The 26,066-nt window shown below is 46.5% G+C and overlaps 1 protein-coding gene across 12 annotated transcripts in view; it reads left to right on the forward strand.

The window, feature by feature from the left end:
• ebf3a (EBF transcription factor 3a) overlaps positions 1-26,066 on the forward strand; it is a 95,866-nt gene that overhangs the window by 42,215 nt on the left and 27,585 nt on the right. For 9 of the 12 annotated variants that reach the window (XM_031560607.2, XM_031560604.2, XM_031560610.2 and 6 more), the window contains exons 7-10: positions 12,953-13,034; positions 16,981-17,098; positions 23,717-23,850; positions 24,640-24,766. In XM_031560607.2, the coding sequence (XP_031416467.1) occupies positions 12,953-13,034; positions 16,981-17,098; positions 23,717-23,850; positions 24,640-24,766 (461 nt within the window). The remainder of the gene's footprint in view (positions 1-12,952; positions 13,035-16,980; positions 17,099-23,716; positions 23,851-24,639; positions 24,767-26,066) is intronic. The other 3 variants (XM_031560608.2, XM_031560605.2, XM_031560612.2) reach the window with 1 other exon arrangement.

Here is a 26,066-nt window from a genome sequence, read left to right on the forward strand (position 1 = left end):
AGGCCGCTGTTATCAGGGGCGCTCAATTGAGTTCACTTGACTTTGTCTCCCTCTCTCCCACACGCTCGTATGAAATAGATGCTCAGCCTCTCTGGCACTCGCGGCCCTGGGTCATCATGTCGGCCATTGGAAGAAATATGTGTAGCCATAAATCTTCAGCCCAAACAGCTGCGCAGGCTGCAGGTCAGACTTCACAGGACCCCTTCGATAGACTCTGTGTTTTGAGTTGTCAAGGGGGCACCGGGGCCAATACATATATTTATACGCCATGCTGGCTCTCTCTCTGTCTGCTAGTATCTCTGCTGAGCTCTCCAGTTGGTTTTCATGAGTTTATGCCAGTGCTTTGTTTTAATCACTTTTATTTTGTTGTATTTCACTGTCTTGTTTTTTTTTTCTCTCCTTCTTGTTGTTATTATTTTTCATACATGATGCATGGGAGGTGGAGTAAACTCATAGCAGACTTGCCAGGCAAACTCCACTCGGAGAGAATTGAGGAAGAAACATTGTTTCTCTGCCGAATTACACAAGCGTTCATGTATTCAGCCAGCAGATGTCTGAGTACTATATTACAATATTCATTTTTTTTCCCAGCATGCATGTTTTCCTTAAAAAAAAGAAAAACAGAAAAAAATAAGCCCTTTGGAGTCAGAAATGCATGAAAGAGGAGTAGCATTGTGTTTACTTGACATAAAATGAGTACTATCAGGTGAAAAATATCTGTCTGTACTTGTTCAGTTTTAAGACCCAGCAAATTTACACCCTATTTCAATTTTCCTCACTGAGTGCATAAGTGCAAATAGCTTATTGGGTGGCAGATTAATGCCGGGAGCTGAGCAGAGGACATAAATCCACAGGCACAGACTTGTACCATCATGTAAGCATAATGATTATCAAACTGAATCTGGGCTCTGGGTAGCAGCTTAACACAGAGAAATTTGCCTGATGTGTGGAGCATTAAAGCCAGGGCCATAATATACCCATGCACTGTGACTAAATTTTATAGTTCATGAAGCATATTAGCATGGAGCTATGTCCTTAGCCTCTCATTCAAGAAAAAAAAGGTGATTTCAATTTCCGATGCCTATTTCTCATGAAGATAAATATGACACGCATCATAATTTCCCTGAAGTAAATATCACAAATAATAAAATAGCAGAGACTAGGCATGTTGAAGGATGACGGTAATGCTTTCCATTTGTATGGTAAGCACTGAACCTTGTGGCCTATCAGGTAACAAACTGAATGTTTAATCTTCCTCCATGCAGATTGGGGATGGCTGTGTAAGCGGCCCATGTCTCAGTACAAATTGAGAGTCCTCCTGTGACTACTGGAGGATCTGATATTTTGTCTTGTGGGGCCAATGTAGAACGCCTTGTCAGGTAGCTCTCTGAACATGCCGTGAGAAAGCATGGAGAAAAAAAAAGAGAACGATGGCAATTTAGCAACTATAAGGCAAACACACTGAGATAACTGGCAAGGCTGAGGTCCGCTAAATACCTTGCAAATATTTAGATGGGTCTTTTCAATGAAATGTTCCAATTGCGAGGGAAGTTGGTTGGAGAGCCCACGACTCCCTGAGGTGTCACAGAGCATGCACATCCACCGCCACCTCAATATTCCACTATTTTATTGCCTAATGGAGATGCTTATTTATCAAACTCAGGGTTGTTTTTTTTTGTCAGCGTTTCAGAGACCTAATATGAGGGTCCTGCATACACTACTGGTTAATATAGAGAGCTATCATGTCTGTATTTCCCTCAGGTCGTTAAAAGTGTGAGCAGCCATAGCTGTTTTCCTCTGCAATAGTTTCCTAAACTAGTTGTTCCTCTAAGGAGGATGCTGCGTACATACGGAAGCGTACGCTTGGAAACTTTCCATTTACCATTTAGGCAAGATAACCTCACCAATAAAAGAGGCACTTTCTAAAAATTTACATTTAAAATTGTTTGACAATAGTTATTCTTGTTGATGTATTTTCACTCTCCTTGGGAAATATATTTGAAATATATATATATATATACTGTATATATATATATATTTATAAATACTATTTCCTTTTTGTTCCCTTTCCACCTGTCATCTCAAATCTCCATCTGATGTTAAGACTTGCAATCGTTTGTCGAATGAGGGCATGTTAATTTTGCCAAAGGTTCTGTTGTATATTAATTTAAGTCGCGGAGAGGGAAAGAGAGAAGGCGAGAGAGAAGGAGAGAGAGAGAGGGAGCATGAGAGAGAGAGAGAGAGAGAGAGAGAGAGAGAGGATGACACCACGAGCATTTTGATTAAGGATTTTATACATGAAGAAATTTTCATTATCTTAGCTCCTTGGCGATTTCCCCGGATTGGTTGGGATCCTGACCTGCAGCTGTGTCTCTGCGTGTCAGGATAAATGGCGGCGTATGAAAGCACGACCTGCGCCGGATCCCTAGTTACATGAGCAATTAATGGGGTCCTTTACTCCTGGGAGAGCTAGGCCTCTTCATAGCTCCAATAAAGCATTGTACATAGGTAACAAGATTTGGTCCTGCTCCCGTGCCGGATGCCCCCCTGGTAGTTCTGAGAGAGAGGGCTTCCTACATGATTAGAGCTGGAGATTGCTTTCAAACAAATCATGAATTGACACCATAATATGTGCAAATAGATTTCCCAAATCAGAAAAGAATCAAATGTTTAAATCAAGCGAGACCTTTGACCTTTTCCAGCGCATGGGGCATGTTCAAAAAAAAGATGACATGATCCTGTGATACACATTCTTTTCAGGAGAGAGGACAGTTTGTCAAAAATAATAAGAGTTAATTCATGTTATGTTGCATTAAGTCACCAGTTTATTTTCTAAGGTCCTGAAAGGCAAGCCCTCTAGTGGCAGCTTGGAGAAACTCCTTGGGAGTGTTTTGTTTTTTTGGACACTTTGTTCACATCAGTTGTCATCCCATGCCACCGCCGGAGCCTAGAGATGTTTTAATAAAGCTCCTGATTGTCGCCCAATAACCTGCAGTCTGCCCGTCTGAACACAGACACAGCCCCTTAAGGAGACAGAGACTAGGAAGCTGACACGTTTATGCATGCGAGAGTGTGTGTGTGTGTGTGTGTGTGTGTGTGTGTGTCTATTTATGCCTCAAATCCTCCACAACAAAACTGAGTTGACAACTTGGTGTTCTCGCAGAGGAAGAAGCATCTTTTTTCCCCTTTGTGTGTTTGTGTGAGTGTGCATATGTAAGAGTGTGTATGTCAGGACTGTGTGAACACTTATTATTCACAGATAACCCTCTTTGAAAAGCCATGTCCCTGCCAGACGAGGAAAACCATTGGTGTCAGTTGTCTTCATAACAACTATCACTTTGCGTGGCTACTTCGGAAAGCACTTCTTTTACATTTCTCTCACTGTCACTTTCTCAGCCGCTACTTCAGGCGATGTAGCCGAGCATGCTGTAAACTCCAGCTTTCCCATGGTAGAGCTCTTTCCTCCTCTCTTCCCCCCCTCTCTCCTTCTCTCTTCCCCCCCTCTCCTTCTTTCCCCCCTCACTCTCTCCAGCTTTTGAGTGTTCTGTCATTTCAGGGATTTTTTTTTTTTTGTTGGAGTCCGCTGTGACTTTACATGAATTTAGGAACCAAAAAAAAAGTCAGTTATTTTCTCCTTAATGAAATGATCAACGTTGTTAATACCCTTCTTGTTTTCCTCTGTCTTTTGGGCAGATAAACAATGGTGGCGGGGGGGTAGCATGTAGATAAAAGCCTTTTTCCTGATGCATTTTCCCACCAAAGTGGAAATCCTCCCGCACAGAGAGGCACTTGTGTCGTGGTGATGTCATAGACCTGACCTGCTTCTTTCTCACAAAAGCTAAGGTATCACTAGCTGGGCAAACACAATACCTATTCAACAAGGTTACCCTCCTTATGCAGTCGCTGGAACAATGTTATTTTTTGTTTCAGTATTATAAAGCTGGAGTTTTCGCAGGAAGTCGAACAGACAAAACCTTTATCAGAGACTCTGCTTTAGGCGTCCAGTCCCTATAATCCCGTTCCATTAGCGTTTCAATGTGTTTCTCTTTCCTCCCCTTTCTCTCCGTATATTCACAAGGGTCAAAAGGAAAATGTATTCTATTTTAGTCATGATTGCTCTTAAAGAAAGAAAGCAGAAACATGAGAACGATACTTACAGAAATCATTTTACATGTGAAAAAAAAAGGCCCAGACTAGCCCTCTGAAATGAAGACAATAGAAAACGAATCATACCCGCGATAATAGAGATTTATCAGCACGCATTTCCAATTAAATTTATAGATAACAAACATGCAAGGTGACCATGATTAGGTGCACGGCACTCCATACACGCCATGGACAAGGACCAGAAGTGTGCCTGACTAACCCGTGACAATGTTAACCTGTAATATATTTGCTTATTAGAATTCTCTTGGTTTCAGTCAACAATATAAAGGAGGGTAAGGCTCCTGATCCTGCCATGTATAAGCACACTGTCTATCTGTGTGTGTGTACATGTGTCTGTGTATGTGTGTGTGTGTGTGAGCCGCCGTGTGTATGATTCATTCCAGAGCAGTTTTAGTCCTCATAAAATATTCATTTTGGTTGTGCAGGGCCCTGTAATTGCCATCTCTCACCCTGAATAATTTATACTCCGCACAGACTGACAAAGCTTTGCCATACGGCCCTAGATGAATCAGAAACAAGGATCTTTGCTGCCAGCAGCATTATTGTTTCACAAAATATGGCACTCGCGTCATCTGCGGACACTGTGTCTCCTAATCCTGCTTCTCTTAATATGTCTATTTTTCTGTCTTTGCTCTCAGTCTTAAAACATACACACACGTATACAAACATACTTCTGTGTCCCACCCACCCTTCACGCCCCCGTCAGTTCCTTAGCTTCTTATGGGTGCCCTCTTAACCGGGAGTAACTGACCCTTCTTGCCTGCATTAGACTGCAGTGTGTGCTTGAAAGCGCTAACGCTCTCTCACCCTCGCTTGCTTCTTCATGCTTGATAACTGCCCTATGCTCACGCTCACTTTGGGGGCATATATTATACATTAGGAATAAAATGATGCAAATAGTCCAGGACCACCTCTCAAGCAGCAGTCAGCTATGCTTTTTTCACCCTCCTTACCCCCCCACTCCAAAAAAAAAAAAGGAAAAAAAAACTGAAAAAGAAAAAAAAGAGAAAAAACAACAAGCCATCATTTGGTGGAGGCGGGCTTTCTTTGACTAAAGAGGGAAATGTTCGACTGAGGCCTTATTAAATCTCTCCTCCCTTTGTGTACACAACTGTTTGATTTTTATTAATTTATTTCCACTGTCGTAGTATTCTTATTTTTATTAGTTTTTCCCCCCACCTGAAACACTGTGGTGGTTGGAGCCCCAGCCCTGCCGTGTGTCTGGCCCCTGATTGGGAGCTGGAGGAGCTGGGGGCCATGTGCAGGCCTGACCCCGGGTAGGAGAGGAGAGGAGAGGAGGTGACGTAACGACGGTGGGGTTGTGTTGTGCTGTGTTGACACGCCGGAGTAATGAAGTTAAGGCCCAGCACACATGTGCCCCGCTCATTAGGCGGCATTACCTGCGTTAAAACTAATAATTGCCACTCGGAGCTGGGCTCCCATTAATCATTTATCGTGTTTTAATTCGTTTTTAATCAGGATCCCAGAGACCAGAGAGCTCTGCATCAGGCAAGCTTTGCATTAGTGTGTCTGTGTGTCTCTGTGTGTGTGTGTTTTCTCGTCTTCATCTTTTTGTGTGTTGCAAAGCTCTGGCCTGATTTGAAATGTGTTTTTTTTTCACTCTCTCTCTCTCTCTCTCTCTCTCTCTCTCTCTCTCTCCCTTGCTCTGTCTCCCTCTTTCTCTCTCCTCTTCCTGTTTTTAATTAATAATTAAAATCCGCAAAGATGACAGTTCCTAATTAAAGCAGTCTTGAAAGAATCTGGGAACATATTAATTTTAGATGGAGGGGAAAGGATAGAAAAACACAAAAGAAAAGAAAAGAAAGAAGAAAGAGAGCAAGAGTGAGAGAGAGATAAAGAGAGAGAGCACAAAGAATGGTGCTCCAGTATCTCTGGCCCAGACGGAGTTTTTAAGAGCAGCACCAGTGGCCATGCGTGCCCAGCGCCTCAAAGGCCCATCAGGACAGCTCTCCCTGTTCCCTCCTCAGCCACGGAAACATGAGCCTCACTGGGCCCCACATCAAAGGCAGGGCTGCAGGGACTGGGAGCCCAGGATACAATGGCGAGAGGCAAGGCTCTTTAAAACAATGCTGTTTCCACAAGCACCGGCGCTCAATCTGCTCACACACCACGGAGACACAGGGGACTGGGGACAGAGAGGAGATAAGACCCCCAACAGGCACCTGCAACAAGTCAGCAAGGGACCTCTGGCTGTGACACCTATGATGCTGGAGACTTACTCTGAAAGCAGGGCCTCGCTGATCAGAGCAGGCAAACAGAGCAGCTGGAGGGATGAAGTGAGAGAGGGAGAGAGGGAGAGAGAGAGAGAGAGGGCTGGAGGGAGGGAGGGAAAGAGGGAGAGAGCATGACGGAGAGGGACAGGAGGTACACCGCCAGAGTGGGAGAGAGACAGAGCAGAGAGAGAGAGAGAGAGAGGGAGAGAGAGAGAGAGAGAGAGGGAGAGAGATTTAATGAGCACCTAGCCAAAGACAAAATGTAGACTGATTGACAGGGCCCGTGATCTGCTGGGGAAATAATGTCAACAGCATGTTACACATTAGGAAGAAAGAGTGTGGAGAGATAGGGGGAGCAGAGGGGAGCGGGGTGAAGTGGAGGGGAGGGCAGGGGAGGAGAGGGGAGGGCTGGGGGGGACAGTAGGCCCATAGAATGCTAACCCAGCAGCAGTAAATTACAGCCTTGTTCAAGTGCATGTGGACGCAGCCTGGGGAGTGTGCATGTGGACGCAGCCTGGGGAGTGTGCGGGAGCACGCCTCTCTCCTCCTCCACCACTGCCTCTGCTCCAGCTCCAGCTCCAGCTCCATTTTAACATGGAGAGCATGTCCACGGCGCACCGAGTCACACTCTGTCAATCACAGCCACGTAGCGCACAGGGCACAGCGTGGAAACAGAGGTTATCGTATTTTTCAAATGGAGTTATGATTTATTTGTAGATTAAATTAAATAGCGGTAAAACATGGATGGAGGCTATAGATTGAACTCCAGGTTTAGTTGGATCTCCGTAGCACTTTGCTTCATATAAACTGTGTGTAATGCTGGAGATCACGGCACCTGTAAACACTCTCTTGACAGCAAGTTCAGCTGGAAAAAAAGGAGGCAGGAAAATTCTCAGATAAGGGTCCTCCGTGAAATGGGAGGCTGTGGGAGCTTTACTGGAGATTGGAGGAAGAAATAGTTCATTTTCAGAAAAAGCTGATAATGTTGGATGGCGAGGTGTTTGTCAAGAGATAAAGGAATGATAGGATCTGGGCAAGGCCGCTCCCCCGGTGATCATAGTACAAATATGTTGTGTGGTTACTACGAGCGAGCGGAGCTAAAATAACTCCGGCGCGTGCAGACATAGACACTATGCTGCTGCTGCTGCTGCCGCCATGTTTGGAACATCCGCCTAGCAAGCAGAGGCCACTGATTGCTGAACCCGGAGTCAGGCCATGAATATTCCATGCAACCCCCCGACATCTCCCCCCATACGTGAGGGTCAGCGTGAACAGGCCCAAACACCCGCTCCAAGAGCGCTGGCAATGCTGTCATCACCAGCACACTCTTTTTTGTGTATTGTGGAGCCCAGTGTAGTGAGAGAGAGAGAGAGAGAAAGAAAGAGAGAGAGAGCAGAAAAAAAGGAAAAAACCAGAACGCTTACAATGGGCCATCTGGTTCCTGCCGTAAAACGCACCACCCTTCTCCCCACCGCCTCCACCATGATGTCATGTGTCCATCTGAGGGGATCCATAACATTAAAAAAATGCACGAAAAAAAGAGAAGAATTTAATAAGACTGGTGTTAAAGCAATTTGTCATGCCACATTTGAAGAATAAATCACCCTAATGGCTGGCTGCATTCTCCTGTCTTTTACGCCACCCTTTACTGGGCCCTAAGTGCGCCAACCTGCCGGCTCGGCCAATGAGGAGTGGCTCGGAGCAGGAGGAGAGGAGCTGACATTAAGACCCCAGCATTTTGGAAATCCAATATGTATTGACCTGTGTACTATCTGTGTGTAGAGATCTGATGTCAGCAGAATGTAGTCTTGTATGGGAAGCGCTCATTACAGGGGCTTTCTGAGGGGAGCACATTGTCTCGCGGGCTGAAGGGGGCCCGATCGGCTAGGATTGCTGGGTAATCAATACTGGCCGCGACTGATGGCCTGCCTTGCCGAGCCGCACAGCTGCGGCCACTGCTTTCAGCACCTTGCCAGCAATTAGCGCAGACCGCTGTGAAGCTCCTGCACTGACCACTCCGCCACCAATCACCGTCACCGCCAGGCCTCCTCTTTCTTCCTTTTTCTTTTTTTTGGCCTTGACATGGAGATCTCACCCATCTGCCATTGTATTTCTTTACAGTCTCTTAACCATTCATCTTAGGGGGCGGGAGAGAGAGAGAGAGAGAGAGGGGGAAAAAAATCTGTTTTTTTTTTTTTCACTCCCTCTGTCTCTCTCCCTCTCTCTCTCTCTCTCTTTCGTCATTCTGTCGCTTGTGTTCACGTCGAATTGAACAGTATGAAGTACTAAGAGGGCTTTGGCAAAACAAAACACATCGGCTTGTAGTGAACCATTATCACTCATCGAGGAAAGAATTAGTGCCGCCGATGATGGGAACTCTGATTCCTCTCCTGGGTGTGAGATGCGCATGCTCCGCCGTAAAGACACCCAAAAGACTCCTGGCAATATCACTGGGATGAGGAAGACACGCAGCTCAGCACATGTAATGCTAACATGCATGGCCTGGCTGCTGAACATGGTTACTTATTATTCCTGTTCCTCCTCATGTGAGTCCCACTGCCTCTGATCTGAGATCTGCATTAGAATAATAGAGACATAGCCCAGGGTATGGAGCTCAGGCTCAGGCTCCACAGCCTCTGTGCTCCTGCATTAAGTCACACTGGCGAGGGAGAGGAGAGGAACAGGGGAGAGAGAGAGAGAGAGAGAGAGAGAGGGAGAGAGGGAGAGAGAGAGAGAGAGAGAGAGAGAGAGAGAGATGGGAGTCAGACTCAGTAGCGCAGGCTAAACCCATCCACCAATTACAACGGTAGCAAACAGGAGGATCCCCTCTCTTCCTCTATTTGTTTTAAATGTCTCTTCGTTTGATGAATGGAGTAGGGATTAGAGATACGGACAAGAAAAGGAGACCTTTCTTTATTTCCCTGTCTCTTTTCCCATATATTTCATTTGTGTCTCTCCTTGAATCTTGGCAGAGAAATGATCCTGCAATCTTATGAGTTGAGATAAGACGAGGGGCATTACGGTCCTGGCATGACTAAAAGTCTCTCCCCCCTCCCAACCCCCCCTCAATTATAGGCTCTGCGAAGTCCTGGCTGCTTAAAACGTCAAGGCCCCGTGCATTTCTAAAGAGACAATCTACTTTTTTCTCTCTTTGACCAGAGGGGGAGAAATCATTATTACGTGATTAGTGACAGTGGTTAGGTGGTAAAGGAGCACTGGCAAGTGTAGAGCAAAAGGACAAGCTGTATTAATTACCCCGGCCCTGGGCCGCAAAGACCATTTTATCAGTGATTTGTCGACGGGTAAGTTGCAGTAGGAGATAAAAGTGTGTGAGTGCCTCTGGAACTGGGTGAAGGGACGTGGGAGGCTAGGGGTTGGGGGGTGGAGGCTGGGGGGTGGAGGGATGGGTGGTGGACGAGGGGGTTGCAGCGGAGAAATTAAACACGTCGGCACAGCTTTTTTCTCTGACAAACCAAATTCGCTTCTTGTGTAATTGATAACTGCCTCGTCCAATTATTTTGCACATTACAATACACAGAGGTCCCTTTCGCTGGATTTTGCGGTGCTGTAATTAGCTATGCTAATATCCCCTTTATTGGCCCTAATATTGCTCAACACCTTTCGCCATACTGGAAGTCACCAGAGCCCTGTGGCCTGTCAGAATTGCTGATTATTGAGAAGGATAGCTTTAATCAAACATAATTGCAGTTAATTTTCTCCCTTGCTCTCAATTGCCAACATCTAATGCTGTGAACTCCTTGATATTCCATTAAATTACAATTTAACAGCCTCCTTTGTTTCTGATCGTCCCGAACAACACCACAAAGTTCTCTAGCCATTAAAAAAAGCGAGCGAGAGAGAGAACTGTTTGGTTGTAATTGCTTCCATGCTCACAAAGGACCAATTTACACAATACCCATGTAGAATTTAAACTGCTCCTAATGCAGGGGATATTGCGATGGCACTTAGGACTACAATGGAAATTATTTTCATCAGATAGAAGCAGGCTTTGGCTAATCAACTTCATAAAAGTAAATATAAATGAGCTAAACATGGAGTGATTGGCCTGACTTTTAATGAGCAGGTCAGTCTTTATGCAGCCTGGGGGGGGGGGGAGACGGGGCCCTTTCAGGAGTCTGCCAGAGTTGGTTTTCAATGGCGCAGGAAAAGAAATGTTTACTTCAAAGTGAATGTTTGCGATCGTGTTTGTTTGTTTGTTTGCCTATTGCTGCGTGGTTCTCTTCTTCCGTCTCTTATAGAGATGCTATTCTTTGCCTCGGGGCTGAAATCATTCTCCTCTCAATAAGCTGCACTGTTAATTGTCATCAGAATGGGGCCTCTCATGAACATTTATCTCCAGCTATAAGCACTCAGCGGCACCAACAAAACAACTGTTTCTATTCAATATATTCTTGTCCTGAGGTCTTGGAGTGCTGGTGATATGACAATGTCATGGCTTCATTATGATGTGTTTTTCAATAGTCTATGTGCGCTTGCCTGCAAGTGTGTGTGTATGTGTGTGACTGTGTGTGTGTGTGTGTGTGTGACTGTGTGTGTGTGTGTGTGTGTGTGTGTGTGTGTGTGTGTGTGTGTGGCAGAGAGGCCATTTGTTAGGTGGAACTCGGGTGTCTGTGTGAGAGTGAGGAGAGTAAATAAGGCCATATTTCAGGGTTGATTTACTCCAATACCTGCTGTGAAAGATTATGAGTCCGTGGGGAAATAAAGCGGGGGTCAGAGAATTAGTGCCCATAATGGTCATTTTGATAATGGGCGGAAGGATGCCACTGGAAACACACTGTACACAATTAAATGTAATGTACTAATGACAGCATCAGGGTTTTTTATCGCCAACCTCGCTTCATCTGATGACAGGCCAATCTGCATCCGAAGGCCATGAAAAAAAAGGACTTTGTATTGATGCTGGACGGCAAAGATTTTTCTGACACACAATATAGAGACCTTCTCATTCGTTCTTTCTCTCTCTTCTCTCACTCGCTCTCTGTCTCGGCCTCTGTCTCGTGCGGTCTGCGGGGAGGCGGCTGGAGAATGTGTATAAATGACTGGAGGAACAGGAGAGGTGTTCAGGGTTACAGATGCCATTTCACATTTTGATTTATTGTACTGGCCACTGTCCCTTTGGAGACCTGAAGTGTGCAGCTCCAAAAAAAAAAAACAGAAAAGAGAGAGAGAGAAAAAAAAAGACTTCTTTCTGCGTCGAACCCCAGTGTTTGCCAAGCGGAATGCATTTGTTAACTCAACAAAAACACAATCAGCCATGCATGACATCAAAATGTGGGATGCAATCTCTGCATTTCTGACAGAAAAAAAAAGAGGAAAAATATAACTAACCTCAGGGATCAGAATAGGCTGATGGAGTTAAATAAATATTTGTGTATTGCATGTGACTTCCATATTTCCGCGCATTGGAGAAACCCATGCACAAACACAACAGGAATGTTGGCTGAATGTTCTTCACTCTCTGAAATCAGCGGAGGAATCAGCACCGGATATGTGCACGTCTACTGAGCGCTAGCAAGCAGCGTTGTTAGAAATTACACTTGAAAGACGCTAAGCTCTCTCAGCGCAGCTCCCTCACTCCAACCTAAGCCCCCCTCATCTCCCTGCATCTCCCAGGAAATGGCAGAAGGGTTACATTTAAAAAACAGGGCAGTAATGAAGCTCTACGAAGAAGTGGAGAAGCAGAAGAAAAGAGTGAGAGAGAGAAAAAGAAAGAGAGAAAGAGAGAGGGAGGGAGTGAGGGAGGGATGCACCCATATGCACTCCACCTTGGTCCTCTGGGGTCCCTCACATGGGAAAGGTGTCAGCTTAAGAGCAGAGGGAGCCGGTTGCACTGGGTGCCTTCTCCCCTTCCCCTCTCAGACATGACATTTGTTCAGAAGATTAGCCAGGTTGTAATTTGCGCCATAATTGCCCTGTGCGGATGTCCCAGAAGTGGGGGAAACCTAATTGCCTGACAGGACTATAACTTTGTGGCATGCTCTCACCTTGTTAGGTCCTTCTCTTGATGCTCCTCAAATGAGCCCTGGCCGCAGGTGTGCCTAATTTGCCTCACTATTGAGCACGTTAAGCTTTAATTGCAGAGTGGTTGTTTGGAGGAAGAGGTGGGAGGAATATCAAGTGACTTCCTGTATGTTGATGGCAGATGGGTGGTAAAAGAGTGGTGTGATCCCCCAAGCTTCCGCCTTTAGACGGAGCCAGGCACCTTGCAACAGACTCGTCCATTGGGAAGAGAAACCGCTTTTGTAACAGAAAGAAAAGAGAAGAGATAGAATAAAATTCTCTATGATTATATCTTGTTTTGCTTGGCTGAGGTTTTATCACCAGCCAAGAGGTCTACAGTTGGTTCCTGGGTTCCTAGGTGCTTTTCCCATTGAAGATTTGATCCCCCCCTCACTTTCCTTAAAGTTTTTTGTTGTGTATTTTACAGTGTCATTGATTTTGCCAAGCAAGCTTTTTTGCCTTGTGAAGGTTTATTTTGAGATGAATTGATTGTCTAACGGGGAGGCTTCCCCTCTTGTGCTCTCTTTCAGATTCTTTTTGAAATTCTTCCTCAAGTGCAATCAGAACTGCTTGAAGAATGCAGGAAACCCGCGAGATATGCGCAGATTCCAGGTACTTCACACTCACACTCACACTTTTCACTGTTCTTCATTTCTTGTTATTTCTTCTAGTTGACGCACACACACACACACACACACACACACACACATGCACTCACTGGTGTGTTCCATCCCAAATGGTTGCATATTCTAAAGTAAAAACAGGCCAGGCTGGCCCTCTCCCACCCCTCCTCAGGTTCTGCGGAGCCTTATTGCCTTGCAGATGTATTTAATCAGGTTTGGGAGGCCAGAGTGGCCAGAGTTCGAACCGTAGCGGGCCGCTCCCCTGGGAGTCAACAATGCAGCTGGGCTCAGGACTTTTTTGTATTCAATAAACTCTCCCAACAGTCTTCATGGATGCCTTTGTGTTCAAACAGAGGAGAGCAAACCAGTTCAACACAGACCGTCTCTGTCAATCACAACATGTCAATTAGAATCAATCAATTAGGATACAGCATTAGTGTAAATTAAGAAAATATAAAGCACACTGCTCAAGAATCAGAATAGTAGCACTACCCATCTTTCTCCTATAATTGCCACATCTTTAGCACTCGACAGTGTGTGTGTGTGGCAAAAGTGTTTTATTGACACCCGCAGCCTTGGTCAGTGTTTGTAGTGTTTGACCAAACCAGTCATCCAGCACACTTTCGACTGAGGTGTGTATATATATATATTTGAGGGTTATATAGATCTATCTGGGAGCAGAGCTCCTTGAAAATAACGCAGTGTGGCTTTCATTTTTCATACTTTGGAGCTGCAAGTGGCATTGGAGATATTGATCCATGCGTTGAGAGCAGAAGGTCAAGCCAGGAGTGAGTGGAAGTGTCCTCTTTGTCTCCGCGGTGACTAAAAGAAGCATCCGTCACCACTGATCTGGCGGTCGACAATGGAGCCACCAGTCATGGGGAGGGCTTCTCTTGGGTCTCTCCCGGCCTAATCTCCTCTCCTTCCCCAAGGTTTAACTGGACTTAACGGCGTGTCAGGCCCCTCAGCACTATTTTCAGGAGCTTGCGCTACCTCAGCACCTTGAAGAGGTGTGTGTGTGTGTGTGTGTGTGTGTGTGGGAAGATAGAGAGGAGAGCAGAGTCATACTGATGCTGCTCAAACCTCAGAGCTTCACACACACACACACACACACACACACTCTTCCATGCGTTCTCTCTCTGAGGCACTCAGCAGATGGCTTGGTAGCACACCAGTCAAAGAGGCCTTCTATTTTTACTCTTTGAAAGTCTTCCTAAATAAAACACTAGTCTGTAGAATAACAACAAAACATGTATTTCCCCCCCTTCCTCTCTATAATATGTTTTCATTTGGAATAGTTTGGCGTCCAGCAGTGAGAGAAAAAGCCAACTTGATTGAGGGTAGATTTTGTGTTTGTTTTAAACAATTAAATACCCATTTACAGATAAAAAATATCTCCGTTGCATAAAGTTGCTGCTATTGCAAGGCAGTATAGCCATAAAAAAAAAAAAAAAATGAAAGGGTGTTTTTGTAAAAAATAAATAATAAAATAATGAAATAAAGAGTAAAACATAAAAAAGCCAGGCTTTGAAACCGTTGACGTTAAAGAGACCACTCTCTTGGCTTTCATCCCTGCCTCCTCGCCGCTGAACTAAATGCCATTTCCAGAGTAAATTTCACAGATGCTCCATCCACGGTGTTCTGCTGGCAAGGTCGTGCTTTTTGCATGCCTCCCTTCCCCACTTACTACCACAAAGCAGCTGGAGGCCGGAGCGGGCCCTATCCATCATCCTCTCCACGGCCCGACTCTGAACCTGGACACAAGAATGGAGCCCTTTCACTTCTGCGCAGGGAGGGAGAGGGGAAAAAAAGAGGCGAATTCCATTGACATACCGAGGTCAATCACCATCCCAATGAACCTGAGCAGGGGGCTTTACTTTTTTCCTTCTCCCTCTCTCTCCTTCTCCTTCTCCTTCTCTCACTCTCTCTCTCTCTCTTCCTCTCCCTCTCTCTCTCTCTCTCTCTCTGTTCCTCTCACCCCCTCATGGAAAACACATTCCCCATTCAAGCGCCAATCCCCTCCTATTCACATGCAAAGAAAGCTCATTACCAGACATTAAATGCAACTGTATAATTGGGATTGTTTACTAAACAGACAGAAGAAGGGGGCCCTCGCTAATTCATTTGAGGGGCTCGGTCCACCCTCTCCAAAATCCCCTCCAATCTCCTTGTCCCGCATTTCAAACCCTCTCCCACCCCAGCCTGCTCCTAATGAGATAAAACAACTAATCAATATATCAATAGATCAATGTGAATGGTGACTATTAGGGTAAAAAGGAGCCGCAGGCAGCATTTGAGAGACTGCTAATGGCAGATAGAGCACATGACTGACTCTCCTCCATGTGTTCACTTAAGTGGCAGATTAAACTGTAATTGTACCGGGTTTGAAAAGGACTCTGTAATACAAAATGGAGGCTCGGGGATGAGTGGCAGGTATCGGTTTCCCCCCCACTTAAGCGACGCTCTCATCCTTTATCGGCGCAGGCACACTTGTAACTGCCAGTGTCTTTCATTTAAGGGAGAAATAAAGAAGAGCCCTCTTATCCCAGTAAAGGTTAATTATATTCCTTGAAGAAGAAATTGAATGTGCTTTATTTAGACTTGATTCAAGGAGATTTCCTCTTTGACTCGCTGACAGGCGGGCTCCCTCCACAGAGTGCACTCTCGACGACTACATCCCCCCCAAAAATAGAAAACAATGTGAAAATGATTTCACGATGAACCATTTAGCAATGAAAATTAAACTTTGTAACCTCTCTGATAAAGGCTAATGCCTTTTTGAGAGAGCTGGGATGAACAGATAAGCATTCTCAAATATATCCGCTATGACCTCTACAAAAGCGCTATGATAATATCTTGTCCAACATCATGGGAGAGGATTGATCCTAATTTGTGAATATCTTAATTTGTTGATCCTGAAGGCACTCTTTTGGTTCATGGGAGAGAGGGTGGGGGGCACACCACTTTGTCTCCTGTAGCCTGGAATAGGCCATTAACAGCCCAAGCTGAAAGCCAACACACAGGGGGAAGTTTTAACGGCTCCCATTCTGTTTTGCTACTCAAGGTGTGGAAACAGACTCTTTTTCTGATTGGTGTGATATAATTTATTGTCTTAATAATGCGAAACCCGTGGGGAGTTGTACCATGAAACCGAGGAAGGGATTAAAAAAAATTTCTCCCTCCTCTTCCCTCACTTCTTGGCAAATAAACCAAGTAGCTGGAGTTCGCGCCCCAACGCTGGGGCCATATGAAATGGGTTTTCATTTATTGTTTTGAAGGTGTCGAGTCGCTGTATGGTTCTCGGCATAGAAAAGTAAAGCCCGGGGTAACAATGCGGGGAGCGCTGAACGGTGACCAGGAGAACTCAAACAAACAGAAAAAAAAAGCACCATGCTGCAAGAAGATGGCAACCAGCAAGCGGCTGGGGCATCCTCCACCAAAGCCCTCCTCAAAACATATTTCAGGCTTCCACCATTAACTGTGTTGCACACTGAGCCTGGCACTAATGCTGTGACACAGACTGGGGGTTGGTTTGTGTTTGTGTGTGTGTGTGTGTGTGTGTGTGTGTGTGTGTGTGTGTGTGTGTGTGTGTGTGTGTGTGTGTATGGGTGTGTGTGTGTGAGTGTGTGAGTGTGTGGGTGGGTCTCTGTGTGTGTGTTTGTGTGTGTGTGTGTGTGTGTGTGTGTGAGTGTGTGGGTGGGTGGGTTGTGGGGTGCAGGCTTTGTTCTGTTTGGCCTCACACACAAGCCTGGGTCCAACAAAGGCACAAGTGAATAGAAACAGCGTCTGTGTGAAGAAGCTCTCTCAAAGCGGCTGCATGATCAAATGGGGCCTTTACTGTTGGGCCTGAGTGACTTCTGCTGCGAGTGCTGCCGCTCGCTCGGGCACTGGCACAGTCTACTTAATGACGATTGGCTCTCTCACTCTCGTTGCAGGTTGTTGTATCGACAACCGTTAATGTGGACGGCCATGTCCTGGCTGTCTCCGACAACATGTTCGTACACAACAACTCCAAACACGGCAGAAGGGCTCGCCGTCTCGACCCTTCAGAAGGTACGGCCTCTCCTTATCTGGATAATGGTAGGCACATTTTTCATGCCTTTTAATTTGCAACGCTTGCTCCCGCCCTCTCGCTTTCCGCTCTCTTCTTTTCCTCTTCCCCTCTCCCTCCCTCTCTCCACCACCTTTTTCAAGTTCACACCATTTAATTCATCTACCACCCTGCTCTGCTTAGACCATCAGAGCAGTTTTAGTACTAGCTGATTGCTATGGGAGAATTATCAGTAGTGTGTAGTCCATAGAGGATGCTACACCCATTTCACACTGGTAGTCTTTAGTTCGCATAAATAATCTCCAATTTCCACATTCATGTCATCTCAACTTCTCTCAATTTATTTTGCTCTATGCAACCTTCATACTTATTTATTATTATTATAATGATGATTATTATTATTGCATGATGTAACTAAAACTGTGTGTTGTCTGTTGGCCTCTACCCCTAGTGCCCCCCCCCCCTTCCTCTCAAAGTGTGTGTGTGTGTGTGTGTGTGTGTGTGTTTGTGTCTGTGTGCATTGTGTCTCTGTCGGCTTGATGGGGGGAAAAAAGGGGTCGCGTGTGCAAATGGTTTGATGTGGGGGTCAGGCGTGTGTTTGTGGGGAGTGCAGCTGCTCCTCCTGGAGAAAAGGCAGCACAGCTCACTCCTGTGACTGACTGCCTGCCTGCCTGCCTGCTCGGCAAAAATGAGAATTAGAGCAGGGGGGGGGGGGGCGCGAGGCAAATTCACATGCAAAATGGACTGATTTCAACCCCCTAACCTTTTCTGATGGACTGCACTCCCTATTCGTACTCAGGAAGAGGAAAGTGAGCCAAGGCACATTAGTTATCTTGGGTCAGCCCAACTGGGCAAATCACGTAGTCCAACTATTTGAAGGTATAACATTTATATATTTTCGTCGTATTAATCACACAGTAATTACCACATCATTTCACTGAGAATCATGTTTAACTGGAAAAGCCAGAGACATTGTATGAAACAAACTCTGCAGGGCAAGGAAAGCAAACTTGTTTGTTTTGTTATTTTTTCAGGGTTGTTTTTTATTCTTTAATGACAAAATGGCAGAATGAAAATATAATAATTGACGGTTTGCCCTGAGCGGTAGAGTCGTTATGCCCCATGACGTATTGTTTGTCTCTTCCCGTGCGCTCGCTAGATGGAAGGTGTGTTTTGCTTAGCAACCGGCTTTAATTAGGAGAGCAATTAAAGAGGTTGAGCCCTCTCCCCCTGTCTCCGCGGGTCCCCCGGGACCCAGATCTGGCGTCTGCGCGGGCCTTGGCCCTGCCCACCCCACCACCGCTGGGGCAATCCGTCTTCAAAGCCCAATTTGTGGACACCCCCCCCTCCCCCTTTATTGTAAATCCATCTTTTCTTCCTGTAGTACGATCATCTTATATCTCCCTGTTTATTTGATATGAACACAGAATGAACATGTGTTCATATGGACCAGGATCCCAGATTAGACAGTAAAGCACACACACACACACACACACACACACACACACACACACACACACATAAAAAAAGCTAAAGAAATCAAGAAGTAGGCTTCCCCTGTCATTCTTCATAAGAGACATGCCGGTAAAATAAGACAAGATTTATATTAAAAAAAAATTCAATTTCCACCAAAGCTATTAAGGCCAGCGGAGATTATTTGACAAGTCTTTTAAATTTGTGGGAGTTTGAAAGTGCTCACCTCCTCCCCGCACACCCACATGTGTACCTTGTGTCTGATCCTCTCAGCACTTGGCTGCCTGCTGTTTAATCCGTCCCAAACGTCAAATTCAGACTCCACAGATATTACTACCGCCCTTTCAATACAAGCCTTTAAATGCATCTAGGGTGCACTTTAAAGAACGATCAGTTCCCTGCTCGTGATTGTCATTTAACATATGTCTAAAAAGCATACGACTCATTTTTAAATAGTCTATTAAACTCTAAAAGCTGTTGGAGAATTAAATTCTGTGAATCACTGTCTTTGTTCACTGAAAGAGGGAGACAGAGAGAGAGAGAGAGAGAGAGAGAGAGAGAGTTGGGAGCAGTTGAAAGCTTTAAAACTAAATGGAAAAACATTCAGCATTGTCTGTGTGGGATGTAGTGGAGCTACAGGATGTACAGTCATAAAACGTAATCCCATCCATGTCTCCGCTCAGCTCGAGACTCATGCTAGACGGACAGTGTGCTTTAGATTAGCAACACATTCTTTCAAGCGATAAGTGCCCGGCGAAAAGTACAGATACAGTCCTGACAGCAGCTCTCTCCTCTCCTAAACCTCTTATCTAATCATCTAATGCCGGCTAATGTTCACGGACAGCAAATTTACTCCAGCTTGTGATCTCCAAGTAAAAGTAATTCCCTCTCTCCGCCTCTGTGGGCCCCAGCCATCGTCTTTATTTCAAAGCTGGCGAGAACGCACTTCAAATTATTTACAGTTGTTGAATTCCACCTGTGGGCCAAAGAAGAGTCTTTATGGCTGTGAGACTCGTGTTAATATCAGCCTTGTACACACTCAAGCACACACACAGACACAGACACAGACACAGACACAGACACGCACACGCACACGCACACACACACACACACACACACACACACACACACACACACACACACACACACACACACACATGTTCATTCACACACATTCAAATGCATATGTTCATTCACACACAGGCACGTTTTCACACCATCTTGAATCCATGTTTTCTGAAACACTTCCTCTCCTTTTCTCCCCCCCCCCCTCTGCCCCTCTCACTGTCTCACACTCAACCCCCCCCCCCCCCCCCCCCCCACACACACACACACACACACATAGACTTGTTGTTCCCCAGTTCATAAATGACCCCGTCGTCAGCAGCGTGGAGCGCCCTGTGTGAGTCTTCCCTGGGCTGCGCTCAAGGCCTGCGGGCTGGGCTGATTTGCATGCCAAGTGGCTGTAATGCTGTTAGGTTTATGCAATAAAGACAAGCGAATCCAGGCTGCAGGGCTTTAGCGAGCTAAAGGGAACAGATGGGCCTAGAGGAGGTAAAAGGTATAATCCCATCAGCTGCAGTAGCTGCCTACCATCTGGACATCCTAAGCACAATTACAAGACATTTTAGCAGGCAGAACAAAGGAAGTCTTCACCAGGCAAGATGAGACCTGTTTGAGTGTCTCAATATTGTGTGGCCGAGGAGGAAGGTGACAAACGCCGGCGCGTTGCCTTGGGATGAGAGCGCTGATTAGAGCTTCACACTGCGCCGCGGCCGTGTTCAGTAAATAATACACAAGGGGTGGGGGTGGGGAGTGTGTGTGTCTGTGTGTGCAGCGAGCCCGCCAGCTCTCTCTTGGCTGCTTGTTGACTGTCCACTTGAGGCACACACAAAAAAAAAATGAGAGTTTTTTTTTTTTTTTTTGTCCAACAAAGCCAGAGATTCGTCTGGGTGTGACAAGTGATATGGAGATGAAAGAGGAGAGGAGCGTAGGAATAGTGATGAGAAATAAGAAGTCAAGCAAGCATGCACTTGAATGGCAAAGCATAAGCTAACATAAAGTTCAAGTGCAATTCACATATCTAATCTCGCATATCTAAGACAGAGCTATTTGTGAAATTCCCTGATATTTAAGATAAGACTCTAAATGCTCAGTTTGAGTTATTCTATTTTTTATCTTCTGTTGATGTATTTATAAAATGGCACACCCAAACGCTTATCGGCACACTCCCTGCAATTTGGTGAATGAGTGACCAGCGTGGCACGTCTCCAAAATACTGTTTTTTATTTACTAAAGTGGGAGTGAGAAGCAGTGCCTAATACGTGACACCCTCCATCTTAGCACAGCTTTCAAACTTGGCTCCGGTGGACATCTCTCTACCTCCGTTCTCTCTCTTTCTCCCCCTCCTCTCTCTCTTTCTGTCTCTCTCTCTCTGTCTCCCTCTTTTCCCTGCGTCTGCTCTCTCCAATTTCCATCATCTGCTTGAGTGCATTGTGCACGTATATCATTAGATCGCTAACACTGTCTGTGTAATTCGGTTCGCCATGCTCCCCATTCAACACATGTTCCCCCCTCTATATGTGCATTGAAAATGTATGCTAATGTGGGCAGCAGGAGGATGGCTGGCGGCCTCTCCATGTTTCTCTCTCTCTCTCTCCCTCTCCCACTCCCGGTCTCTATCCCTCGCTCACTGTGGCTGGGGGAGGCATTGCAAATTCCGAGGCAACGTGCGGCGGTCTCAGGCCCCAGCTGCCAGCCGGTCCCTCCTGTGAGCCTTTCTCCATGGCCAGACTCCCCTTCAATACCCTCCCCCCAAACACAGACATGCACAAACACACACACACACACGCACACACACACACATACTTCTTGCCCATCCTCCCTCCTTCTCACCTACACAAAGTAAATTTGTTTACTGTAATTTTTGGTGAATTATTTGCTATAATTGGCAGAGCTGATGAAGGTCACTCCCTTTGAGCAGCCGTGTCTGTCTTTAGAGAGTTGATCCTTTTTCAAACGCTCTGCCTGCAATTAAGAAAAGCAAATGTCACTCGCAAGCCTCAGAAATGAAAATTTGTATGAACTTATTAGCATGAAGTCAACAGCGCTAGTTAAGGGCAGGCTCCTGGTGCGTGTGTGCTCTGGGGCCTCTGCTGCGAGGGGAGATGCGTGCGGAATGAGCAAATACAACCTCCACTAGTCCAACATTAAAGCAAACAAAGAGAGGTGCCTTGTCTGGAGTGTTCTACACAACAATACCTAATGGTGATTAACTAGGGCTGGCTTTCTGTCTGTCTCTGCGTGTGTGTCTGTGTGTGTGTGTGTGTGTGTGTGTGTGTGTGTGTGTGTGTGTGTGTGTGTGTGTGTGAGTGTGTGTGTGTGTAGTGAGAGTGTGAGACAGACAGAGGGGAAGAGAGGTACAGAAAGAGAGAAGAAAAAAGAGAATGAGAGGGAAAAGAATGAGAGCGAGAGAGAGTAGGTCAGAGACTGTCATAAGTGTAATTCTGATTTAGAACTGCTTCTATTGATCCAATACACAGCAGCAGGAGCAGCAATAATATTAATAACATAATAATAATAATAATAATAATAATAATAATAATAATAAACATCCCCAGCATTATTTAAAAATATAATGAAGGGCAGAAAACATGAGATGATGATGGTGATCTCAGGCAACATTTAATAGCAGAATCTCAATTATCCTAAAAGGTTTTACAGCTTGGCAAACATGAAAATGTGTCATTTAAATAATTTAGGAGGCCTCAGTGCCTCCACATGTGAAAGCACTGCTCCTTTGTCTTTCGGGAGTCAACAACAACAGCACAATGATGGAAACCAGGAATAAAAAAAGAGAGCAATAGATAAAGTGAGTGAGAGAGAGAGAGAAAGAGAAAGGGAGAGAGAGAGAGAGAGAGAGAGATGAGGGGGAAAAATAACAGAGTGGCTAATGCAGAGGGAGGAGTGGGGAAATGCATGCATCCCCGTGTAGCTCTTTTCCCCCAGCGCTGAGAAGTGGAGCAGGAGAATGTAGTTGTAACAGCCCAAGTGAACATCTCCAGCATCAGGAGTTGGCGTTCAAAAAACCCATTAAAGGTGTCCAAAGGAGGTCTGTCAACAGAATGTAAAAGCAGTGATGATCAAAGCTGCCAACCGGAGCGCCTCCAACTAGGGGAGGGGTGGGGGGTGGGGGGGGGGGGTGCACACCGCCCGCTGCCCACCACCGGTTGCCATGATGAGCGCGCTCCTCACTGCTCCTCACTGCTCCTCTGGGGGCAGGTGGTTGTGTTTGGGGGAGGAGGGCGCCGTAACGACGCGCACCACAACACAAGAGAGGTCAACACCACGCAACAGACAAGCATGTCTGAACAAAAGCAAGCTCCTAGCACTGGAGTCTTAAGTCCAAAAAACGAGCACCTTAACTACTCCCTCTGAACGTCTTCATAAAAGAGAAGTAGTCATTACGGGAGAGCGAGGCCAAACGGGCGCACGTCTGTGGGTGTGTGTGTGTTATAAACGTAAAAAGAGAGGGGAGGGTTTAAGTTTTGAACCAAAGGCGAAGTATGCGGATGAAAAGACTCGACCCAATTAGCGGCTCGACGAGAAAATCGAAGCTGCGAGGCCCGCGCTCCTCCACCTCGCTCAACGACCTTTGATTGACTCGCCTTAGATCTGTAAAGCAAAGCAGATAAATTGACGTGCCACATGCATGCGCTGCTTAATCATTTGTAATAGCCATATTTGCCCTGACACACAATTTGCTCCATCAAACCATTTTTCTCCAGCCCCGGCTTGGGCCAGTGTGTGTGTGTGAGTGTGTGTGTGTGTGTGTGTGTGTGTGTATGTGTGTGTGTGTGTGCAGCGCAGAGCCATTTAATGGTTGCTTAAGCCACATGTGTGTGCTGATGTATGGTCCCGCTCTTCTGCGGGCCCGTGGCCCAATCATTCAAGTGCTCTGTGCTGTTTTGTGTGTCTCATTTTATCCTTTTATTGATTCAGGGTTTTGATTTGTTTTATTGTTTGCTTGTGTAGTCTGTTTGTGTGTGTGTGGGTGTGTGTGTGTGTGTGTGTTTATGTGAGTGTGTGTGCTAAAACAGAAACGACGAAGGTCCTAAGTTGTCTTTTTCTCCGTGCTCTGTTCCAAGCAGCTACCCCGTGCATAAAAGCCATCAGCCCGAGTGAGGGATGGACCACGGGCGGGGCTACCGTCATCATCATAGGGGACAACTTCTTCGACGGCTTGCAGGTGGTCTTCGGAACCATGCTGGTGTGGAGCGAGGTAAGCGCACGATTCTCCCTTCACCTCGGCCACCTCCCTCTCCCTCTCCCCCATCCCCGCAAAACACACAGGAGAATCAAGTTATGGCCGCCAACATCATAATTATTGCAAATGGAGTTGAAGACTCCAGTGACTTGTGTTGTTTTTTTCTCCCCACTCGAGTGTGGGTTGATCAAGCTGTCTGACGCTTATTTGCTAGTGGGAGCCTCAGCAAGGCAATCAATGTGAGTTTTGTTTAGTGTTTAATCACAGGAGTAGATAAGGAGCTAGATAAACACAAGGCATGTTAAACAGTCTGATATGGAGGGCCTCTGGTGGCTTAGCAAAGAAACAGTGAGGTCTTGAAAAACAATTGAACAATTAGGGGGGCTAGAATATCCAGAGAGTGAAAGAGTGAGAGGGGAGGGGGGGAGAAAGAGAGGGAGAGAAAACAAAACGAATAGTGCAGACATATGGAGGTAATTTTCGAATGAACCATGCCCTCTGGCCTTTCCTGCACAAACCCACTGCCAAGGACCATTTACTGACATTTACTCCCTCTCCCCCCATCCTCCAAAAAAGAAGCAGAGAAACTGAGAGTGGGATTTAAGTGAAGAAAAAAAGAAGAGTGTGGAGGGCTGTTCTGTGCGGAGGGCATTGCTGCTGGATGATGGGCTCATTTGGGCCTCATTGCTGTAATTGAGTTGAGCTGGCAGGCGGGCGGACGGGCGCCCCCACAGTGGCCAGTGCCCGGGTGCCGTCTCTGCCCGCCCCCCCATGCTAACTGCTGTGCCCTCTTCTGCTCCACAGCTGATCACACCGCACGCCATCCGGGTGCAGACCCCACCCAGACACATCCCCGGCGTGGTGGAGGTCACCCTCTCTTACAAGTCCAAGCAGTTCTGCAAAGGTGCACCGGGCCGGTTTGTCTACACCGGTGAGTGACTGGATTTACCCACTTTTCCCCTGTTTCCAGTTACACCTTTCTCTTCCTTCAGCAGAGGTTTTTTGCGAGATTTTAAAAATATGGTTCCACTCCTTTTTTTATTTACTTGTTCTCTCCCTCGTTCTCTTGCTCTCTCACTGACTGTTTTATTGTCCTCCCTTGGTCCCTTCATGCTCTGCTAAGTGCCATTGTTCCGTGTGTGTGTGTGTGCGAGAGAGTGTGTGTGTAGCCCACCCGGTTGTAACCAGGTTGCCCAGCTCTGAGGCTTGTGTGTGTGTGTGTGTGTGTGTGTGTGTGTGTGTGTGTGTGTGTGTGTGTGTGTGTGTGTGTGAGAGCTGTGAGAGCGAGCTGGCTGGTCAGAGGTGCTGTGAGGGTTCAGGGGGCCCCCCCTGCTCAGCTCTCTGTGCAACCTTATCCTCCCCCCCATCTGAGAGGCTGGGATGGGGTGGGGTAGGGGGGCACTGCCAAGCCCCCGCTAATCTCCTGCCATTACAACACATCACGTGGGCCAGCTCTCTGCCCCCAGCTCACTCTCACTCCACTCCTAGGCACCAGCCAAAAGAAAGAGGGATACTGTGTGAGAGATATACAGGATGACCTAATGTAGAGGTTAGAGAGTGAGTGTGTGTGTGTGTGTGTGTGTTTAGTGTGTGCATGTGTGTGGGGTCAACCGCCATATGTGTGTGAGGGTGTGAGTGTGATTATATTTGTGCTTGTATGGATCAGGCTGGGGTCTTGAGGAGTTGCCCTATGTGTGTGTGTGTGTAGGGGTGGGGTGTGGGGGGGGGGCTAATCAGCTGATAGCAGGGCTGTCTGGGGCCCTGTCTGTCTGACCTGGAAGCTTCCGCCTGATCCCGCATTGACGAGGACAATGAGATAATCATCAGGAATTACTTTCACTCCTTGAAAAGTGAGACCGACCTCCCCTCCCCCCCCCCCCCCCCCTCCAACCCCCACCCCCCTCTCTTCCACACACAAATACCAGCGCCCCCCCACCAACACCATCCAACCCCCTTACCCACACACATTCACCCCCAGCCATGAAAATGGCATGGTCTTTTGGGTCCTGGGAGGGCCCCTCTTCCCTTGGGCAGCTGTTTCCTATCACGGCCCCACCAAGCCTGTAGTCTGGCACGGCACTCTCACATTTAACCTCCCCGGCAGGAGGGGGGCAGAGGCCAACAAGGCAGCCAGATAATGAAACTGGAGTGCAGTGCGTTGTGTAAAGTCGGGGACGGTATATAAGTTAAGACATTAATGGTCACTATATAGCCCTATAAAAGTGCCAGAT

This window comes from Clupea harengus, chromosome 23, assembly GCF_900700415.2.
Source record: "Clupea harengus chromosome 23, Ch_v2.0.2, whole genome shotgun sequence".
In the NCBI taxonomy this organism is placed as follows: domain Eukaryota; kingdom Metazoa; phylum Chordata; class Actinopteri; order Clupeiformes; family Clupeidae; genus Clupea; species Clupea harengus.